Raw genomic sequence first — 19,327 nt, forward strand, 5'->3', positions numbered from 1 at the left:
ATTAGTTTCAAGTGTATATTACTATAACTAATATTATAAGGGTGTAATACCCGTAATCTTATAAAAAAAAATAATAAAAGCAGGTTTCAGATTTCCATTTAGAAAACAAATAGGTGGTGTAGTTTTGTTGACCCAAGTCTTTATTTTATGATATGGGAGTAAGTTGACAGCTCATAACTCCTTTAATATCGTTAAACAAATTATTTGTTAACCTTTTATATATACACTTTATTTATCCTTATATATAAATAAATGTACTCCGTAAACCATAAATCATGACAAATAACTAAAACACAATATATCACTAATAATTAGTTAAAAAAATGAGAGGATGATTAGGATTCCATAAAAAAAAAACTAGTAGGTTAGTTTCAACTACCAAAAGTAATTAATTATTAAAAAAAATGTCATGATCATTTGGTTGAAAGCAAGTCGGTGGATTTTAAATAATCAAAGGAAAAGAAATTATTCTATTTTAAAGTGTATATATATATGTGTGTGGATAGACATGCATTATAAGTTATAGCTCACCATTGTAATTCTTAGCCTTAATTTTCATCAATTATAATTACTCCGTGTACTTTTAGACTTATCTCAAACCATGGCAATTGATTAAAACCCTACGAGAATTATATATACGATAGCTTTTCGTTCGTTCCTTTGTTTCCTGAGTTCGTCTCGTCAAGGTTCAAGAAAGATAAAATTATTTTCTTATACTATGTTCGTTATTTTATATCCGTTCACTGGGCAATTGGCTCAGCCGTAGTTTTTCCTTTCTTCTACGGCAGGTAATCAGGATTGATTCGGGGACTGAGAGTGTGACTTAGAAGACCTTGAAGATTGTGCTTTAGATTATTTTTGTAATGACAAATTATAGTTGTTTTTCGACTCATTCAATTATTTGTATTTTTAGACTAATTAGTATTAGTGTTGAATTATTAAGAAATAACACCGTTCAATTCCATGCCGAGTTGGGGTGTTTCAAAGGGTGTTTTAATTCAAGTTTCAACTCTAAAGATAATAAGTGAAGGAGTGAAAAGTACAAGACTTTAAAGCTACCAAGAATACCAAGCAAAAAAGTACAAGCAACAGAGCATGGAGTACAAGTCTACAAAGCATAAGAAAGTTGTCGGCAGAAAACAACACCAGGACATACTCATTCAAAGTCTCAGTTTCGTTTTAAGCAAGCAGACATATATTAATTAATATTTATAAGGAAAAAAGAGGATAGTTTTGAGGTACGGATTCCTTGTTAATTCACATGATATTAATGTGTATTCAAGTTTTGTTTACTAAAACTATTTATTATTTTTGTACGGATTTTCCTTTTATCTTACAAAAATTATTTTTCTTCATGTTCATTGTAGTATTGATATTTGATTATATGGTTCGTAAAATGTCTTGATTTTCTTGTTAACTAATTAAGTGAAAGGAATGTAAATTAAATAACATCAACAACGTTTTGGAATACCTTGATGAGTATAACTCAGTGGTGGAAGAACCCAAGCTGATAAATTCTTGATCAGAAGACACATTAGAGGTTTCAAGATCTTTCGAAGATCGTCCGGCGATTTCAGCGTGGAGGATGGTGGCCGGCGGGAATCTTGAGAGGTGGAAATGGTGGTTGGGCAACTGGAAGAATCATCTTAAATATATGGAGCTATTCGTGCTGATAACGTGTTATAATTCAGTAGGCTTATAACTACCTTTAATGGTTATAAGAACAAAGAGAGAAAAAGAGAGAAGAAGGAGAGAAGAAATATTGATATTGATATTTCAAGAGAAATGGTGCACCTTAAATGGTTACCATACATGTCTATTTATAGTATAAAATATTACTATGCAAGAAATATAATAATAATAAAATTAACATCCAATCTAGATATTTTATAACACAATCTAGATATTTTATAACATATACATATATATATATATATATATATATATATATATATATATATATATATATATATATATATATATATATATATATAAAAGCCAAACACGCCCAAAAAAGAATTACAGTATATCAAAATCAATTTTTTTTTGGGCGAAAAAAACGATAATATCAAAAAGAAGGAAAAGATCAAAATCATTCAACCATATTTTTCTACTTCATTAATACATTATTACATTACATACTTGTGAGACTTTTTTAATAATCTTCCACATACGGTCTTAATTGAAAACCTAGATTATACCCTCGTTAGTGCTATTATTCTTCAATCTTGTTTAACATAAACACAGAAAAGAAAGATGGATTTTCAAGTGGTGGTATTAGCCGGAGGCACTTCTAAAAACCTTACTCCTCTTGTTTCCAAGGTTACCTTCTTTTTTCATAACCATAAACATAATCACAATCATGTATATACATATATACGTATGCTCTAATTAATTGATTAATTGTTTAATTAATTGTTTAATCAGTATATATGTATATACATATATACTGATTGATTAATTGTTTTTTTCATAACCATAAACTAACGAACACAACGGGACTAACTACGCGCGAAACGGAAATCGTTAAAAAACACTAAATATTTCGGGCTATATTTCATACATATACATGCACGTACAACAAACAACTCAACCAATTAGATATATTAGATACCAAACAACATATATCTAAATTGGACCGCGCGTTGAATACAACCACAGCAACACGCGGACGAATTTTTTTCTAGTTTATATAAAAGTTTGTGTTATTTTGTTAAAAAAATAATTTTTTTCCCCGAGATTTTTTTTGTAAATAAAGAAATAACTATATATATACTCCGTATATATATAAAAAAAAAAAAAAAAAAGCCAAACACACCCAAAAAAGAATTACAGTATATCAAAATCATTTTTTTTTTTTTTTCGGCGAAAAAAACGATAATATCAAAAAGTAAGGAAAAGATCAAAATCATTCAACCATATTTTTCTACTTCATTAATACATTATTACATACTTGTGAGACTTTTTTAATAATCTTCCACATACGGTCTTAATTGAAAACCTAGACTAGATTATACCCTCGTAAACAAACCCCTTGTGCTATTATTCTTCAATTCTTCAATCTTGTTTAACATAAACACAGAAAAGAAAGATGGATTTTCAAGTGGTGGTATTAGCCGGAGGCACTTCTAAAAACCTTACTCCCCTTGTTTCCAAGGTTACCTTCTTTTTCCATAAACATATTCATAATCATGTATATACATATACATATATACTGATTGATTAATTGTTTAATTAATTGATGTGTATCTAACACCCAACCTGCAGGACGTTCCGAAATCGCTACTCCCAGTTGCAAATCGTCCAGTCTTATCATATGCACTGGACTTGTTGGAAAAGAGTAATCTCAAAAACCTCATTGTTGTAAGAAACCCTGATTTTTGTTTACAACCTTTTAATTTAATTACATATATTTTCGTTACTCCTGTAATTATTAGAAGCATATCGTTACAGTTTACCTCACCAATTCTTTCCTCTGCACTTCACAATGCTTGATTTTTGTTTCATTATTATTAATTTTTTTTTTAGAGAATTAGAGGATTTAGGGTTTATTAGGTCAACTTTTAAGAACTGGTTTCAACTATACCATAAGATAAGATGAAACGTTACTTTCAAGCATTATGTTGTACTCCGTAATTATTTTGTAATAGACGTGAATATATTTTCCAATTGAATATTTGTGACTTTTGATAACATCCTATAGAGGTCTGCTTTAGCTTATATCAATTAATGTGAAGGCTTGGTTTAGATAACCTTAGAATCTAATCAAGCATGTATATTTGTCAAGATCGAAAATTGTACTTTCAACTTTCAACTTTCAACATCCATTTGTTGCATCTCTCAATTTAAGTATTTTATCTATTAATTTGGTCATTCTTGGAGGGCATTAGAGAAAATGTGTTTTGGGGGTTTTGGTTGTGGCTGAGGCTTTTCAACGCGTACTTGTGGATTTTAAACTCAATCACGCTGTTTTTTTGTTGTTTTTATGCTTTTAGTTTTGATTTCTGCTTGTTGCATTGCATCATACTGAAGATAAAACCGTCTCCATTCTTTGGTGCTTAACAACTCACTAAAAACCTATCACCTTTTAATTAAGTGTTGCTTAGCAATTTAACCAACAAACTAACTTAAAGTGACAAGCTTCAAGTATTTAAGTAAATATTAAGGTACTTCAAGATGAAGGATTAGATAAGTGTCTTCTCTAGGTATAAAATAACGGTCTGATTGCAAGTTTTGACACTGTCCACATATCAATGTGCCACATTTCATCGTAGTAGCATGTGTTACAATGTTAATTGTAACCTTCCTTGAAATTGAAAAGGGTCAAATCCTCATAAACGTTGAATCTTTAGATGTCCCAATCGGCAACCATAGTTTAAAGTTGCCTATAGTTTGACTAAAATGACTTTGTTATTATCTGTTTAAAGTTTTCTATGTCTATATGAAGTGATGAGTATTACTAATTTAAATAACCATGATTCAGAAATAGAGGCAATTTCAGAACTTTATATGATTATATTGGGAACAGGTGGTTGAAGGAGAAGATAAAGATGGTCTTATTGAAAATTGGATATCAGAGGCTTATGCTGATCGATTACATGTTCAGGTAAATATCTCTTTCTTTTCTCTACTGACATACTAATATATATGTATTTCTCAACTTCTGTAAAATTATTATTATTATTATTATTTTTTTTTTATGAAAAACAGTTGAATATATCTTATAACTAAGCTTATTTGTCTATTTGATTTCTGTACTCAATAAAGTTTTTCCTCTTATTTTAAATAGATCACATTTGTAAAGCTCGTCAGGTCAGGAACCTTTTGAGAGAATTTTTACCTCTTCAGAATTATATTATTGTTTTTATTTTATTTTTTATTTTGAAATTTTCAATCAATTGAATTATTTTAGGTTGCTTCTGTCCCAGAGGAAGTTGGAACCGCTGGTGCTCTTCGGGCAATCGCTCATCATTTGACTAAATCCGACATCCTGGTTCGACATACATCTCACTGTTGTCTCATTTTATCAGCAATAGGTGGCAATATCCTATCATTCACTTATGAATGGGTGCATTTGGGTTATGTTTTACCTCTTCTAATTGACCTAAAGTTGTATACACGAGGGCACATTAATCTTCCGTGGATCGGAGACTAGGGTTTCCAATCAACCTTTTCTGTTCGATACCAAACGTTAACCATTTTTTACTGATAGCCCAACCCGCCTATATCGCCACCTTTATAATTGTAAAGCTGTTGGATTGAACTATGAAAATAATCTGTGTGCAGGTTATGAGTGGCGATCTTGTTTGTGACATATCCCCTGGTGCAGTTGCAGCTGCTCATAGACGACACGATGCAGTAGTAACTGCAATGTTTTGTTCGGTGCCTGTTAGTGGGCCACCAGAGTCGGGAACTTCTAGTGGAAAGGACAAAACGAAGAAACCAAAACGATATAATATTGTTGGCCTGGACCCCACAGAACAATTTCTTCTATATATAGCAGCCGGTTAGATTTTTATATTAGTTTTTTTCAGTTGCAATGTTTACTAGAAGTACTTATTTTATATTACGTATTCATTTGTAGGTATGGAAGTTGAGAAAGATATTAAAGTACAAAAGAGCATACTTCGCGCTGTAGGAAAGGTAAATGTTTGTTTGTATAAAAAGTTTTGCATTCCACTTCCTAGTTTTTGTCTCGTAAATTTTGACCGACAACAATAAATTTGACACTTTCAGACTACAAACAAAAAAGTAGAAAGATAGAAGTGTGTCTAGTTTTTATGTTTTTGTTGAGATAAAAATGAGCCTACCTGCATTGCTTTACTTGAGGATGGTAGGAAAGATAACATTTCATCTAGGCATTACTTATGATAAAAGTCGATTATGACATTTACATGCGTATCAACATATAAAATATGATCATTAAGTTCTAATTGTAGCATCTAGAAGTGATCAAAATATAATATTACGTGCTGGGTAGTGATAAATCCATTTTAGTTTTTGATAAATCCACTACATGTATGCAAAACACAAGTTGTACAGTACAACTTTTTAATGCATAGATATAGTGGATTTATCGAAAATTGACTGTTATCTAGATCTTACAATGTTCTTTACTTGACTTCTTTCTTGCAACACATGTAGATGGAAATTCGTGCTGATTTAATGGACGCTCATTTATATGCTTTCAAAAGGTTTGACTTATTGACTGTTTCGTATTGATGGTTATTTTTACTTGATCTAATCTTTATACATTTTTCTTGTAATATCTTTTCTTATAGGTCTGTGCTTCAAGAAGTTCTTAATCGAAAGCAAACTTTCAGAAGCTTAAAGCAGGATGTGCTACCTTATCTTGTTAAGAGTCAGCTGGTCAGTTTTACCCAAATCATTTGTAATCACATTTATTTATATTAAAGTTTGACAAAAAGTGTTTAAGTTCAACCCAACCTTACCAAACCCGTTTCCACTCGTACAAAAGATGACTTTTGTAACTGAAACCCAGTCTACTACTTGATGTAGTATGTTGATTTTTTGTTTTTATTAGCATTCTGAATTCTGATGTGTTTTTTTTTTCTTTTTCTTTTTTTGATCACTAAGAGATCCGAAATATTAGTAAATGGAACACAAGCTGAAGAAAATGGAAACGAGAAGGATGGTTTTAATAACAATAAAGTAATGTTGCCTCAGCTTCTGGCGAATTCATCTACACCAAGTTTTCATGAACTGCACGCGTTGGGTCCAAACGGTTTAGCCCCAGTTGAGAGAAAAACCCACAAGTGCTGCGTTTATATTGCCAGCAATACCAATTATTGTGCGCGTTTGAATTCCATACAAGCGTTCAGTGACATTAACCGAGACGTGAGTTCTGGGCAGTGAAACTATTTAATAATGTTGTACTTGTATACTGATGAATATATTAAATAAATATTAAATAATATAGTAAGCTGATTATTTGATGTTCAGGTCATAGGAGATGCAAGTCACCTATCTGGATACTCATTCTCTGTGCACAACAATGTTATTCATCCTTCTGCTGTTCTTGGCTCAAAAACAACAGTAAGTTACTTTTTTTTAAAAATTTTTGTTTTATTTTATTAACCCAACTGGTGACAATACGGGCGGGTTTGGCAAGTTGGTTACTAGGCGAACTTGAGCAGTTTTTAGTACGGGTCTTAATGGGCTGGTTTTGGTTAACTTGAGCATCATCACTTGTTATCTTCATCATGTGTTTGTTGTTAAGTACTTAAAGTTGTTGTATATAGGTTGGACCACAATGCATGTTGGGAGAAGGTTCACAAATGGGTGACAAATGCAGCGTGAAACGATCTGTTATTGGTCGTCATTGTCGTATAGGATCGAATGTGAAGGTACTTCTCCCTTTATATGTGGCCTTAATGACTATCGTAACAGAACTACACCATATATGATGAGGGATTGAGGGTCTATTGTTTGAAATTAAGAAAAATACCGATATCAAAACCACACACGCATTTGAGCATTTCTGGTTGATTTTATTTGTAGGTTGTGAATTCGGTCATTATGAATCATGTTACGATTGGAGACGGTTGTTCTATTCAAGGATCTGTTATTTCCAGTAACGTACATCTACAAGAGCGTGCCGTCCTCAAGGATTGTCAAGTACTCATTCTGTTCTTTTAAGTTTATAAAAAAAACCAATTCAAGTTTATTTTTACGTAGGGTCTATATAGCCGGGGTTGGGTAAGGAATTAACCAAAAAATCTTTAAAAAAATGAGCTTATGAGTAGTTTTTGTTAACACGGTTATATAAATATATTGAATTCTAGTGGAATTATTTGAATATATTGGGTACCACATAAAAGGTTAGAGTGGAATGTATTTACTAGTTAAATGTTAAATTGTGATACAACATGACCTCTCACGTTGAGGTTGAACTTGAGAATATCTCAATCCGTTAAACCATTTGATTAGTTAGAAAATAATTATAACGTGGGTCAATAATACAGGTAAATGGGTAAGAATTGCCATCTTTAGGGTTTGTATTTGTTTTATTACAGTGTAAGTGTCTAATTATGTTGTATCTGTCAAACTCGATTTAGATTGGTGCTGGTTTCGTGGTTACTGCTGGCAGCGAGTACAAGGGGGAATCATTGGCTAGGAAATAGAAAACGCCTTACTTTGAGCTTCTGATCTGGTTCAGATTGGTTTTGTTTATTTTTTTTTTTTTTTTTTGTTTTCATTTCTAACAATACTAGAGGAATTGCTTACCTTTTTGCTTTATAATGAATGAAATCTCTTGTTTTGGTATCAGATTTTTTAGGTGACATTTTGTTCTTTTTAATACCATTCCCGACCCACCGCCCTCATGAGGGCTCCATTGGCAGCAACTCTGCCCTCATCTAGCCCCCATCGCCCTCATGCTATTGGCTAGTTCATTGTCTTATTTCAACACATTTTAGCGATAAGCTTTGAACAATGATGTTGTACATTTTGCTTTAATATAAGTATAAATTGTATAATTAAATCAATTTATTGAGTTAAGTTTGGAAGGGTGTGTTGGTTGTGGGTGATTAGTCCTTAGTGTTGGAAGAAGTGATGATGTAACGTTGATGTGTCGCTGATGTGACATTCAGTCTTGGGAGTCTTGGTAAGGAAGTGTCGTGGTTGAGAATGGTCTAACAAGTATGTGCGAAAGAACTACTAACTGACTGATGCTTCTCATCTTTATTTTTTTTTAGCAGAAGGTAGTGTTGAGATACGTGTCCAATAAGATTTTGCCATTGTAGTTACACATCTTTACGGTGATGTATTTTCTAAGTTAAACCTATCATGTTGATCATAAAGGATGTCTTGTCATTTGTTCAAAACCTTGGTAGGGTGTTTATGAGTTGAGCTCGAGCTTGATTATACTTGGGCTCATTGTATTAGTGAATAGGAAAAACGAATTGAGATAACTAATGACGAATGGAGGTTGAGGATAGAACATGTTAGGGTGCGAGCCACACGAGAAGCAAGCTATTACAATGAGTGGGTGCAGTACATTCCGCTTGCAGCAAATGCAACCATAACCTAACTTGCACAAGATTCAACAACCGAAGCTACTGGTAGTCCCGAGGGAGATGAGGCAGTCAACCACTCTTTGTGGGGTAATGCGCCCAAGAAAATGTGTATGTGTAACTGTTCTGGTCGTTTGGAATAGATTTCCCTAACCCCAACGAAAATCTGAGTCCTACTTGGCCTATGTTCGAATCAAAAGCACATTAGGTATCAAATGCGACGATGGTGTGTGAAGAGTTTCCTCCTAACACGTGTGTGAGTGATAAATGAGAGCATTCGATGTCGAAATAGCCGTTCAAAAAAAAAAAACAAAAAAAAAAAAACAAAAACGAAAACATATGTCACATGGGTGACGATAGTCATGTAACATGGTAAACGACAGGAGTGAATAGTGGGGACTTGACGACGGGAGAGGATGCACGTTTCTAGTCCGTGTGCTTTATGCATATTAACGAGAGTCTTTAGAACTTTATTATACAATAAAAAGAAAATATTTATTTTAAAGTTTGATTAATGGAAAATAAATAACAAAGTGTGTTTACCCAAACAAAATTATTAACGCATAGAGTGAATTTATTTATAAAATAATTGAGTTGTAAATATCATCCCAAAAAGTAATAACGCAGGTTTAAAACTCCCCACCACTCCACTCCCAAAATCAGAAAAAGCCTTGACGTTGCGCGGTAACAATTAAGTCGTCTCTACTTTATACTCCGTAGAATTCATCGATCGATCGATAGATCTCTCACCGCTTCCTAATGGTAACAATTCGTTCATCATCATCATCATCATCATCTTCTTCTTCTTGTTTGATTCTTAACTATATACGTTTTGATTGTCAATTTTAATTTTTCCATCTGCCTTGATGTATATAATTATTTGTCTGTATTACGCTTGCTTATTTTATATTATTAATTTATTTATATATTGACAATGCAAGTATCCTGAAAGAATAGAATGTCTGAATTCGTCACTGATCAATTGATAATCTAATAAACCCTAGACAATTATCCCTGACAATCTTGTGGAGTTATGATATAAACTGTTTTTTTTTTGTTTAATATCGCCATATATAGTTTTTATCTTGTATTAGTTGGTAATTTTAGCATCTCATGTGCAGTCGTTTGAGTATAATCGTTTTATTCTCAATCATTATATATATATATGCATTGTTATAAGTTAAATTGAAACTGGCAGGTTTTCTATATATGTGCAATCCTAAGTTCAATATGGTTTAGACCGACATTTAAAGATAGTGATGATCGTTCTGATTCTATTTCTTTGATTTAATTGAATGACAAGTACATTGAAATACCTAGGCATTATTTTTGCTTCTTCTTTGTCATCATCTTCTACTCTAATACTCTCCTATGTTTCAACTGAATCAATTTGTTAGACCACATCGGTTCCCGAACTTGTGCTTTCTGAACAACTACTCCTTTGTTGTTGCTGCTGCTGGTTGAGCACCACAAACTTTTATACATGAGGAGACTTTTGTGTTGTTTATGTCTTTGTTATCGTATTTTACCTATGAATACTACAGAAATAACAACAAAAATTGGTTCCAGGATGTATCATTACTGGAAACTTCATAACTGTACTTGACGAGGCTTTAAAGATTGGAAACGTCTCATGTTTAGGCTAAAAAGTGCATGTTTTCCTGTATGATAAATAAACAGACAATTATTCAAGTAATATCCCATTTGGTTCTACAGCTAACTTATAACTATCGCAAAGAATGACTCTGCTCTTAGCACTCTGATGGTTTAATTTGCCTAATGAAAGTTAGTATTGGATTTCAATATATAGACATATATATATACTCCTTTGATATTATGAGTATGAATTTTCTTATAATGAAGGTCAACAACTTAATGTTTTGTTAAATTGTTATATTACGAGTTTTTTTTACTTAGATGTATGTGGCCTAGTGTGGTATTTCCGTCACCGTTTTGACCCTTTTCTTGGCCTAATATGGTACGTGGCAACAACCTGTAGGGTTACTAAATCTTCTTTAATGATACTTATGCAATTATGCTGTTAACTATCTCAAAAATACAAGATTTATATAGTAAACAGAGGACTTAAGGTTATTGATGAAAGCGCGAAATCGGAGCTCAATGATCAACGGGATTTGGTTTTTAATAACCTATATATCTCAATGTCAGTTTTTTTTTAAATTAACTTTTGTATCTTACAGAAAAATAATACATACATTAGTTATGTATATGAGATTTTTGAACAATCGGATAAAATGGGTTGTAGATTGACCTGATCCATGTTTGGCCTGTATCCAATCCTCCTGTATTGTTTATTTGCTTAGTAGTATGACATCTGTAGTTTTTTGTGTCAACTGATTCTATGTACCGCCCTCTGGTCTACATTTGTACTCAGGTTCGTATCAACAATCCTTGTACCCCTAACTGACCCAGATTGCTTGTTATGTGTATTTCTAGGTACGCTTACAGCTCGACCCATTTCTCAATGAACTGACTAGCATGTTTGAGCACACCACAGAAAAAGGTTCTGTATGGGTTACTCTCAAACACTGTAAGTTTATTTTTTTCTGTCTATCTGATTTCAAAAATATGTTGCTTTTACTATTTTGTCCTTCTCGGATATTAATTAACAAATTTTGTTAACCGTTTCTCAGCATCTGACAAGTCATTGGTCCAAAGGAATAAGATGGCAAGTGCTGGTAAGGAACTTGAGTACAAATGTCTTATTAGGGCAACTGATAGCAAGAGGAACATATCTACATTGGTAATAAGTTTAAACTCAGTATTTTATCTTATCGTTGCTTGTCCTTTTCAATTGTTAACTTAATTTCGTCTTGCAAACTATGTTTGTTGTCCATTTTGTTTGGCTGTTGTTTCTTTGTTTATGGCCTCCTTAATGGTGGGGATTTGAGCTTAATCAATCTAATTATCTGCTCTGTATAAAGTTGGTGGTATATTCTCTAAAAATAAATTTACACTTTACCACCTCATAGTGGGTGAGATTTTTTACTGGCGACATCACTCGTGTGTCTTTTGGAGGGGGTGTCATTATGGGTCATTATTCCTCACCTTGAATTTTTCGTTACTATTTCATTATCAGATACACTCTTTTTTGTTTGTTTAATAGTAATTAATACCCGTTTTTGCATAAGTAATGTAGTGGTTGATGTTTGGACATACAGTCCACATTGTCCATGATTTAATTTGTACCTCCTTTATCAGACTACTCATTATGGGTCATTATTCCTCACCTTGAATTTTTCGTTACTATTTCATTATCACATTGTCCATGGTATCCTATGTTATCTATTGACTTTAACAATAACATATTCACTTCAGTTATGTAAAGCTTGAGTATTAAATTATTTGTCTGTTAATGTTAATAAGCTTTTTCTTTACTTTTCTGAATAACATATTCACTTCAGTTATGTAATAAGCTCACAAAATTTTCACTGACAATGCAATCCCAGTCCTCATATGCAATTTTATATTATTACTGCAGCATGTTTCACTGATAGTTCTAGATATGAATTTTAAAAATGTTAATTTTTTGTACTGCTATATGATATATTCTTCTAGTAAAATGGATTCTACTTTGATTCATTTCAATCTAACACAGGTTGGAACAAAGGATCATCAACGGTTTCAAGCATCTTATGCGACTATTTTGAAGGCTCACATGACCTCTTTAAAAAAGAGGGAGAAGAAGGACAAGAGAAAGGCTGCAGATGTAGCAGATAAGAAGCAAGAAACCTCAAAGAAGCAGTCTATTACTGCTAAACCCTAATCGTATCATCATCAGGGTCATGCTGTATTTTACATCTTCATGTATACAAAACATTGCAGAGTATAACATTGGGTGGATAGTCCGGTACTTTTACAAGTGAATTTTTGCTGGTCGGATGTTATTAAATTTAGGTTCACATGATCTGGAGCAATGCATTGACTTTCTTAGCTGGTAAAATGTGTGGGTGAGGACGTGAGGTAGAGGGTCAAAATGGGTTGGGTTTGGTTGAACTGCTAACACAAAAACACATAAAATAGTCTTGGCGGTTCTCTTACACCTCTTTTTTGTTTTTTGTATGGGTTGCTAGTGACTTGTTGCATTTGTGTGCTAAATTTCTTTTGAATTCTATTTACAAATATTCGTTTACCAAATATGAATTAGAAAGATATAATTATTTTGTGAACATAGGAATTAGTTGAAACGAGAGTGTTCTACTTATAAGTTTGTAGTCCAATTATATGTCCCAATTTTGTAGTCCATAGACAAAAATATTGGATTAACAAAATTATCATAAAATTGTATTTTTTTTTTTTTTTTTTGTCAGTTTTAAAGTTTAACGGCTTATTTTTTACGCATCTTTCATCTCACATCAATAAATGAATGAGCATAAAATAGCTTTACATCATTATTTGTATCTATTTATGGAATTGTGCAAATTAGATTAGGACATCCTAACCAACGGACCTTTGGTCTAGCGGTATCATAGTTGTACTTGTGCACCCGCCGGGCTAGAGGTCTCGGGTTCGAGCCTCGTCACGTACACAGGCTATTACAAAATGAAATGTTCCTTGAGGGTGGCCCAAAGGAAAGGTTTTACCAACCTGCTCCGAGACTAAGGTCCGGCATGCCTGCCCCGTATGGGATGGTTTAAGGGTCTGGACCCTTGTGAGTGTGGTTCGGGTTTCCTGCCCGAACGTACGTGTGTGTGTGTGCGCAAATGATGAGAGTCGTTGAAATAAATGATCTGCTGATGCAAAAGTTGCCGTTCAAAAAAAGATTAGGACATCCTAAAATGTAATAGTGGAATCATTTGTAGCAATATAGAATTTTGTTATATACATTAAACGTTGCTTCAACCGATTAGAATTACACTATGCATATCACCGATTCGTACAAACTTTCGATTAAATAGGAAGTAAAAGAAGTTAAGTGTTTTTATTGTTTAAAAACAACGATTTAAAAGAAGAAAAACAAAAGAGGAAAGAAAATCATTTTTATGAAAATCAGGGAAGTCGACCAACTCATTGGTCGCCCGCGTTGTTTTTTTGCTTTGTGGTCGACCATGTGTAGTTGAGGTGGTAGTCGACCATGTTTATATGGAAGTCGACCATGCTCTGAATGAAGTTTAGTCGACCACCTTGAAAAATGAGGTGGTCGACCAAGTTAAAAGGGTGGTCGACCATATTGTTAGTCGACTAAATGGTGTAAAAAGACAATTTTTTTTTTAAAAAAAAAGTGTATTTTGAACGAATTTTTTTTAAAAAAGTGTATTTGAGCCAATTCCCCTTATAAATAAGTTGAGCAATAAAGGTAAATCTAAAGAGATGGATGGGCTTTGTGACAACGCAGTTGATGTGAAAGATGGTGGACCTAGGTCTAATATGTGTAACGGGCTGAGTATTGGTAAAGGTATGGAGGTCAATCCTCCTGGCCACAGTTGGGCGGGTATTTGGGCCTGAGCTGGGCCTTGAGGTCAATGATACGGATTCTAATGACGATAACGTTACTGTAGTGACCCGAACTTTTCCATGTTTATATATATTAATTGAGATTGATATTTACATGATTAAATGTTTCCAACATGTTAAGCAATCAAACTTGTTAAGACTTGATTAATTGAAATAGGTTTCATATAGACAATTGACCACCCAAGTTGACCGGTGATTCACGAACGTTAAAACTTGTAAAAACTATATGATGACATATATATGGTTATATATATAGTTAACATGATATTATGATAAGTAAACATATCATTAATTATATTAACAATGAACTACATATGTAAAAACAAGACTACTAACTTAATGATTTTGAAACGAGACATATATGTAACGATTATCGTTGTAACGACATTTAATGTATATATATCATATTAAGAGATATTCGTACATCATAATATCATGATAATATAATAATTTAAAATCTCTTTTGATATTATAAACATTGGGTTAACAACATTTAACAAGATCGTTAACCTAAAGGTTTCAAAACAACATTTACATGTAACGACTAACGATGACTTAACGACTCAGTTAAAATGTATATACATGTAGTGTTTTAATATGTATTCATACACTTTTGAAAGACTTCAAGACACTTATCAAAATACTTCTACTTAACAAAAATGCTTACAATTACATCATCGTTCAGTTTCATCAACAATTCTACTCGTATGCACCCGTATTCGTACTCGTACAATACACAGCTTTTAGATGTATGTACTATTGGTATATACACTCCAATGATCAGCTCTTAGCAGCCCATGTGAGTCACCTAACACATGTGGGAACCATCATTTGGCAACTAGCATGAAATATCTCATAAAATTACAAAAATATGAGTAATCATTCATGACTTATTTACATGAAAACAAAATAACATATCCTTTATATCTAATCCATAAACCAACGACCAAAAACACCTACAAACACTTTCATTCTTCAATTTTCTTCATCTAATTGATCTCTCTCAAGTTCTATCTTCAAGTTCTAAGTGTTCTTCATAAATTCCAAAAGTTCTAGTTTCATAAAATCAAGAATACTTTCAAGTTTGCTAGCTCACTTCCAATCTTGTAAGGTGATCATCCAACCTCAAGAAATCTTTGTTTCTTACAGTAGGTTATCATTCTAATACAAGGTAATAATCATATTCAAACTTTGGTTCAATTTCTATAACTATAACAATCTTATTTCAAGTGATGATCTTACTTGAACTTGTTTTCGTGTCATGATCCTGCTTCAAGAACTTCGAGCCATCCAAGGATCCGTTGAAGCTAGATCCATTTTTCTCTTTTCCAGTAGGTTTATCCAAGGAACTTAAGGTAGTAATGATGTTCATAACATCATTCGATTCATACATATAAAGCTATCTTATTCGAAGGTTTAAACTTGTAATCACTAGAACATAGTTTAGTTAATTCTAAACTTGTTCGCAAACAAAAGTTAATCCTTCTAACTTGACTTTTAAAATCAACTAAACACATGTTCTATATCTATATGATATGCTAACTTAATGATTTAAAACCTGGAAACACGAAAAACACCGTAAAACCGGATTTACGCCGTCGTAGTAACACCGCGGGCTGTTTTGGGTTAGTTAATTAAAAACTATGATAAACTTTGATTTAAAAGTTGTTATTCTGAGAAAATGATTTTTATTATGAACATGAAACTATATCCAAAAATTATGGTTAAACTCAAAGTGGAAGTATGTTTTCTAAAATGGTCATCTAGACGTCGTTCTTTCGACTGAAATGACTACCTTTACAAAAACGACTTGTAACTTATTTTTCCGACTATAAACCTATACTTTTTCTGTTTAGATTCATAAAATAGAGTTCAATATGAAACCATAGCAATTTGATTCACTCAAAACGGATTTAAAATGAAGAAGTTATGGTAAAACAAGATTGGATAATTTTTCTCATTTTAGCTACGTGAAAATTGGTAACAAATCTATTCCAACCATAACTTAATCAACTTGTATTGTATATTATGTAATCTTGAGATACCATAGACACGTATACAATGTTTCGACCTATCATGTCGACACATCTATATATATTTCGGAACAACCATAGACACTCTATATGTGAATGTTGGAGTTAGCTATACAGGGTTGAGGTTGATTCCAAAATATATATAGTTTGAGTTGTGATCAATACTGAGATACGTATACACTGGGTCGTGGATTGATTCAAGATAATATTTATCGATTTATTTCTGTACATCTAACTGTGGACAACTAGTTATAGGTTACTAACGAGGACAGCTGACTTAATAAACTTAAAACATCAAAATATATTAAAAGTGTTGTAAATATATTTTGAACATACTTTAATATATATGTATATATTGTTATAGGTTCGTGAATCAACAGTGGCCAAGTCTTACTTCCCGACGAAGTAAAAATCTGTGAAAGTGAGTTATAGTCCCACTTTTAAAATCTAATATTTTTGGGATGAGAATACATGCAGGTTTTATAAATGATTTACAAAATAGACACAAGTACGTGAAACTACATTCTATGGTTGAATTATCGAAATCGAATATGCCCCTTTTTATTAAGTCTGGTAATCTAAGAATTAGGGAACAGACACCCTAATTGACGCGAATCCTAAAGATAGATCTATTGGGCCTAACAAACCCCATCCAAAGTACCGGATGCTTTAGTACTTCGAAATTTATATCATATCTGAAGGGTGTCCCGGAATGATGGGGATATTCTTATATATGCATCTTGTTATTGTCGGTTACCAGGTGTTCACCATATGAATGATTTTTATCTCTATGTATGGGATGTGTATTGAAATATGAAATCTTGTGGTCTATTGTTACGATTTGATATATATAGGTTAAACCTATAACTCACCAACATTTTTGTTGACGTTTAAAGCATGTTTATTCTCAGGTGATTATTAAGAGCTTCCGCTGTCGCATACTTAAATAAGGACAAGATTTGGAGTCCATGCTTGTATGATATTGTGTAAAAACTGCATTCAAGAAACTTATTTTGTTGTAACATATTTGTATTGTAAACCATTATGTAATGGTCGTGTGTAAACGGGATATTTTAGATTATCATTATTTGATAATCTACGTAAAGCTTTTTAAACCTTTATTGATGAAATAAAGGTTATGGTTTGTTTAAAAATGAATGCAGTCTTTGAAAAACGTCTCATATAGAGGTCAAAACCTCGCAATGAAATCAATTAATATGGAACGTTTTTAATCAATAAGAACGGGACATTTCAGTTGGTATCCGAGCGTTGGTCTTAGAGAACCAGAATTTTGCATTAGTGTGTCTTATCGAGTTTGTTAGGATGCATTAGTGAGTCTGGACTTCGACCGTGTTTACTTGAAAAATGATTGCTTAACAAATTTTGTTGGAAACTATATATTTTTAACATGTGAATATTATGTGATATATTAATCTCTTAACGCGTTTGATATTATGTGATAGATGTCTACCTCTAGAACAAGTCCCATTGACTCACCTAATAATAATGAAGAGTCAAATGTAAATTGGAATGATTCGTGGACTGATTCACAAGTTCCCGAAGAGGAACCGGAAGAAGAGTCGGAACCGGAAGAAGAATCGGAACCGGAAGAAGAATCGGAACCAGATGAAGAAATAGAACCGGTGGGGGAAATAATAAAACGGTTAAGTAAAAGAAAATCCTCAACCAACCGACCAAGGTTAATTATGGTCAATGGTGTTTCCGCCAAGGAAGCAAAATATTGGGAGGATTACCAATTCTCCGATGAATCGGATTCCGACGAGAATTCCGATGATGTTATAGAAATTACCCCAACTGAATTTAAAAAGGCAAAAGAAAATAATAAGGGAAAGGGCATAAAAATAAAGAAATCTAATTCCAACCCCGATGAACTTTATATGTATCGTCAATCCCCGAAGTCCTTAAGTTGTAACAATGACCCGGGAACCTCTAAACCACCAGGTTTTTCTAAACCAATGTGGACAACGACGGCTCGTATTAGGGGAACATCATATATCCCTAGAAACTTGGCAAAACGAACCAAAACCGAAGAAGAAGAAACGAGCGAGTCGGAATAAGATAGTTGTATTCGTGTGGTGTAATATATGGAATATAGTGTTCTTATGCTTTATGATATATGTAAAAATTGCTTGTATTAATAAGTATTTTTTTTTATGAATCTAACTCTTGTCTATTTTACAGTTTAAAAACACAAAATGGATAGACAACCCAATATTTTAAGAGACCTACCCGGAGACATGATTGATGAAATCTTGTCTAGAGTCGGCCAGAATTCTTCGGCACAACTATTTAAGGCGAGATCAGTTTGTAAGACATTCGAAGAACGTTCCAAGAATGTCTTGGTTTATAAGAGACTTTCGTTTGAAAGATGGGGGATATCACATTGGGAAACCCATAAGTTACGATGTGTTTACTTTGACGCATATATTGCGGGGAACCCAAATGCTATTTTACGCAACGGGTTAAGAAATTATTTTGACTCAATATATCCGAATATTGGACTTCGTGATTTAGAAAAAGCGGCTAACATGCAACATAAAGAAGCATGTTATGCTTACGGATTAGTAATGTTCGCTTCTCACCAAAATGAGAACAAGAACATCGGGCTACAACTATTAAACAAAACGTTTCCACAAGTGACGGAGTCGGTAATTGGGGTAAGAAATGAGGTTTTTAGATTATTACGGGACTGTTGGGCATTACGTAACCCTCGTCCCTTTGATGACGTTACAACACGCTGTCTTATCAACGGCCATAACGGTT

General features: G+C 33.0%; 2 protein-coding genes across 2 annotated transcripts; both read left to right on the forward strand.

The window, feature by feature from the left end:
• The first annotated feature begins 3,052 nt into the window (after positions 1–3,052).
• LOC139864543 (uncharacterized) lies at positions 3,053–8,144 on the forward strand. Its single transcript, XM_071853126.1, has 13 exons — positions 3,053–3,157; positions 3,268–3,363; positions 4,529–4,606; positions 4,913–4,993; positions 5,287–5,506; positions 5,585–5,643; positions 6,145–6,194; positions 6,282–6,369; positions 6,598–6,858; positions 6,964–7,056; positions 7,263–7,367; positions 7,522–7,638; positions 8,079–8,144. Exons 1-13 carry the CDS (start codon positions 3,092–3,094, stop codon positions 8,142–8,144), a joined length of 1,380 nt encoding a protein of 459 aa, XP_071709227.1. The 5' UTR covers positions 3,053–3,091.
• A 3,300-nt stretch (positions 8,145–11,444) lies between these two features.
• On the forward strand, positions 11,445–13,226 carry LOC139862683 (signal recognition particle 14 kDa protein-like). The gene is made up of 3 exons (XM_071851307.1): positions 11,445–11,586; positions 11,690–11,799; positions 12,655–13,226. Exons 1-3 carry the CDS (start codon positions 11,535–11,537, stop codon positions 12,820–12,822), a joined length of 330 nt encoding a protein of 109 aa, XP_071707408.1. The 5' UTR covers positions 11,445–11,534; the 3' UTR covers positions 12,823–13,226.
• The last annotated feature ends 6,101 nt before the right edge of the window (positions 13,227–19,327 follow it).

Source organism: Rutidosis leptorrhynchoides, chromosome 8, assembly GCF_046630445.1.
Source record: "Rutidosis leptorrhynchoides isolate AG116_Rl617_1_P2 chromosome 8, CSIRO_AGI_Rlap_v1, whole genome shotgun sequence".
Classification (NCBI taxonomy): domain Eukaryota; kingdom Viridiplantae; phylum Streptophyta; class Magnoliopsida; order Asterales; family Asteraceae; genus Rutidosis; species Rutidosis leptorrhynchoides.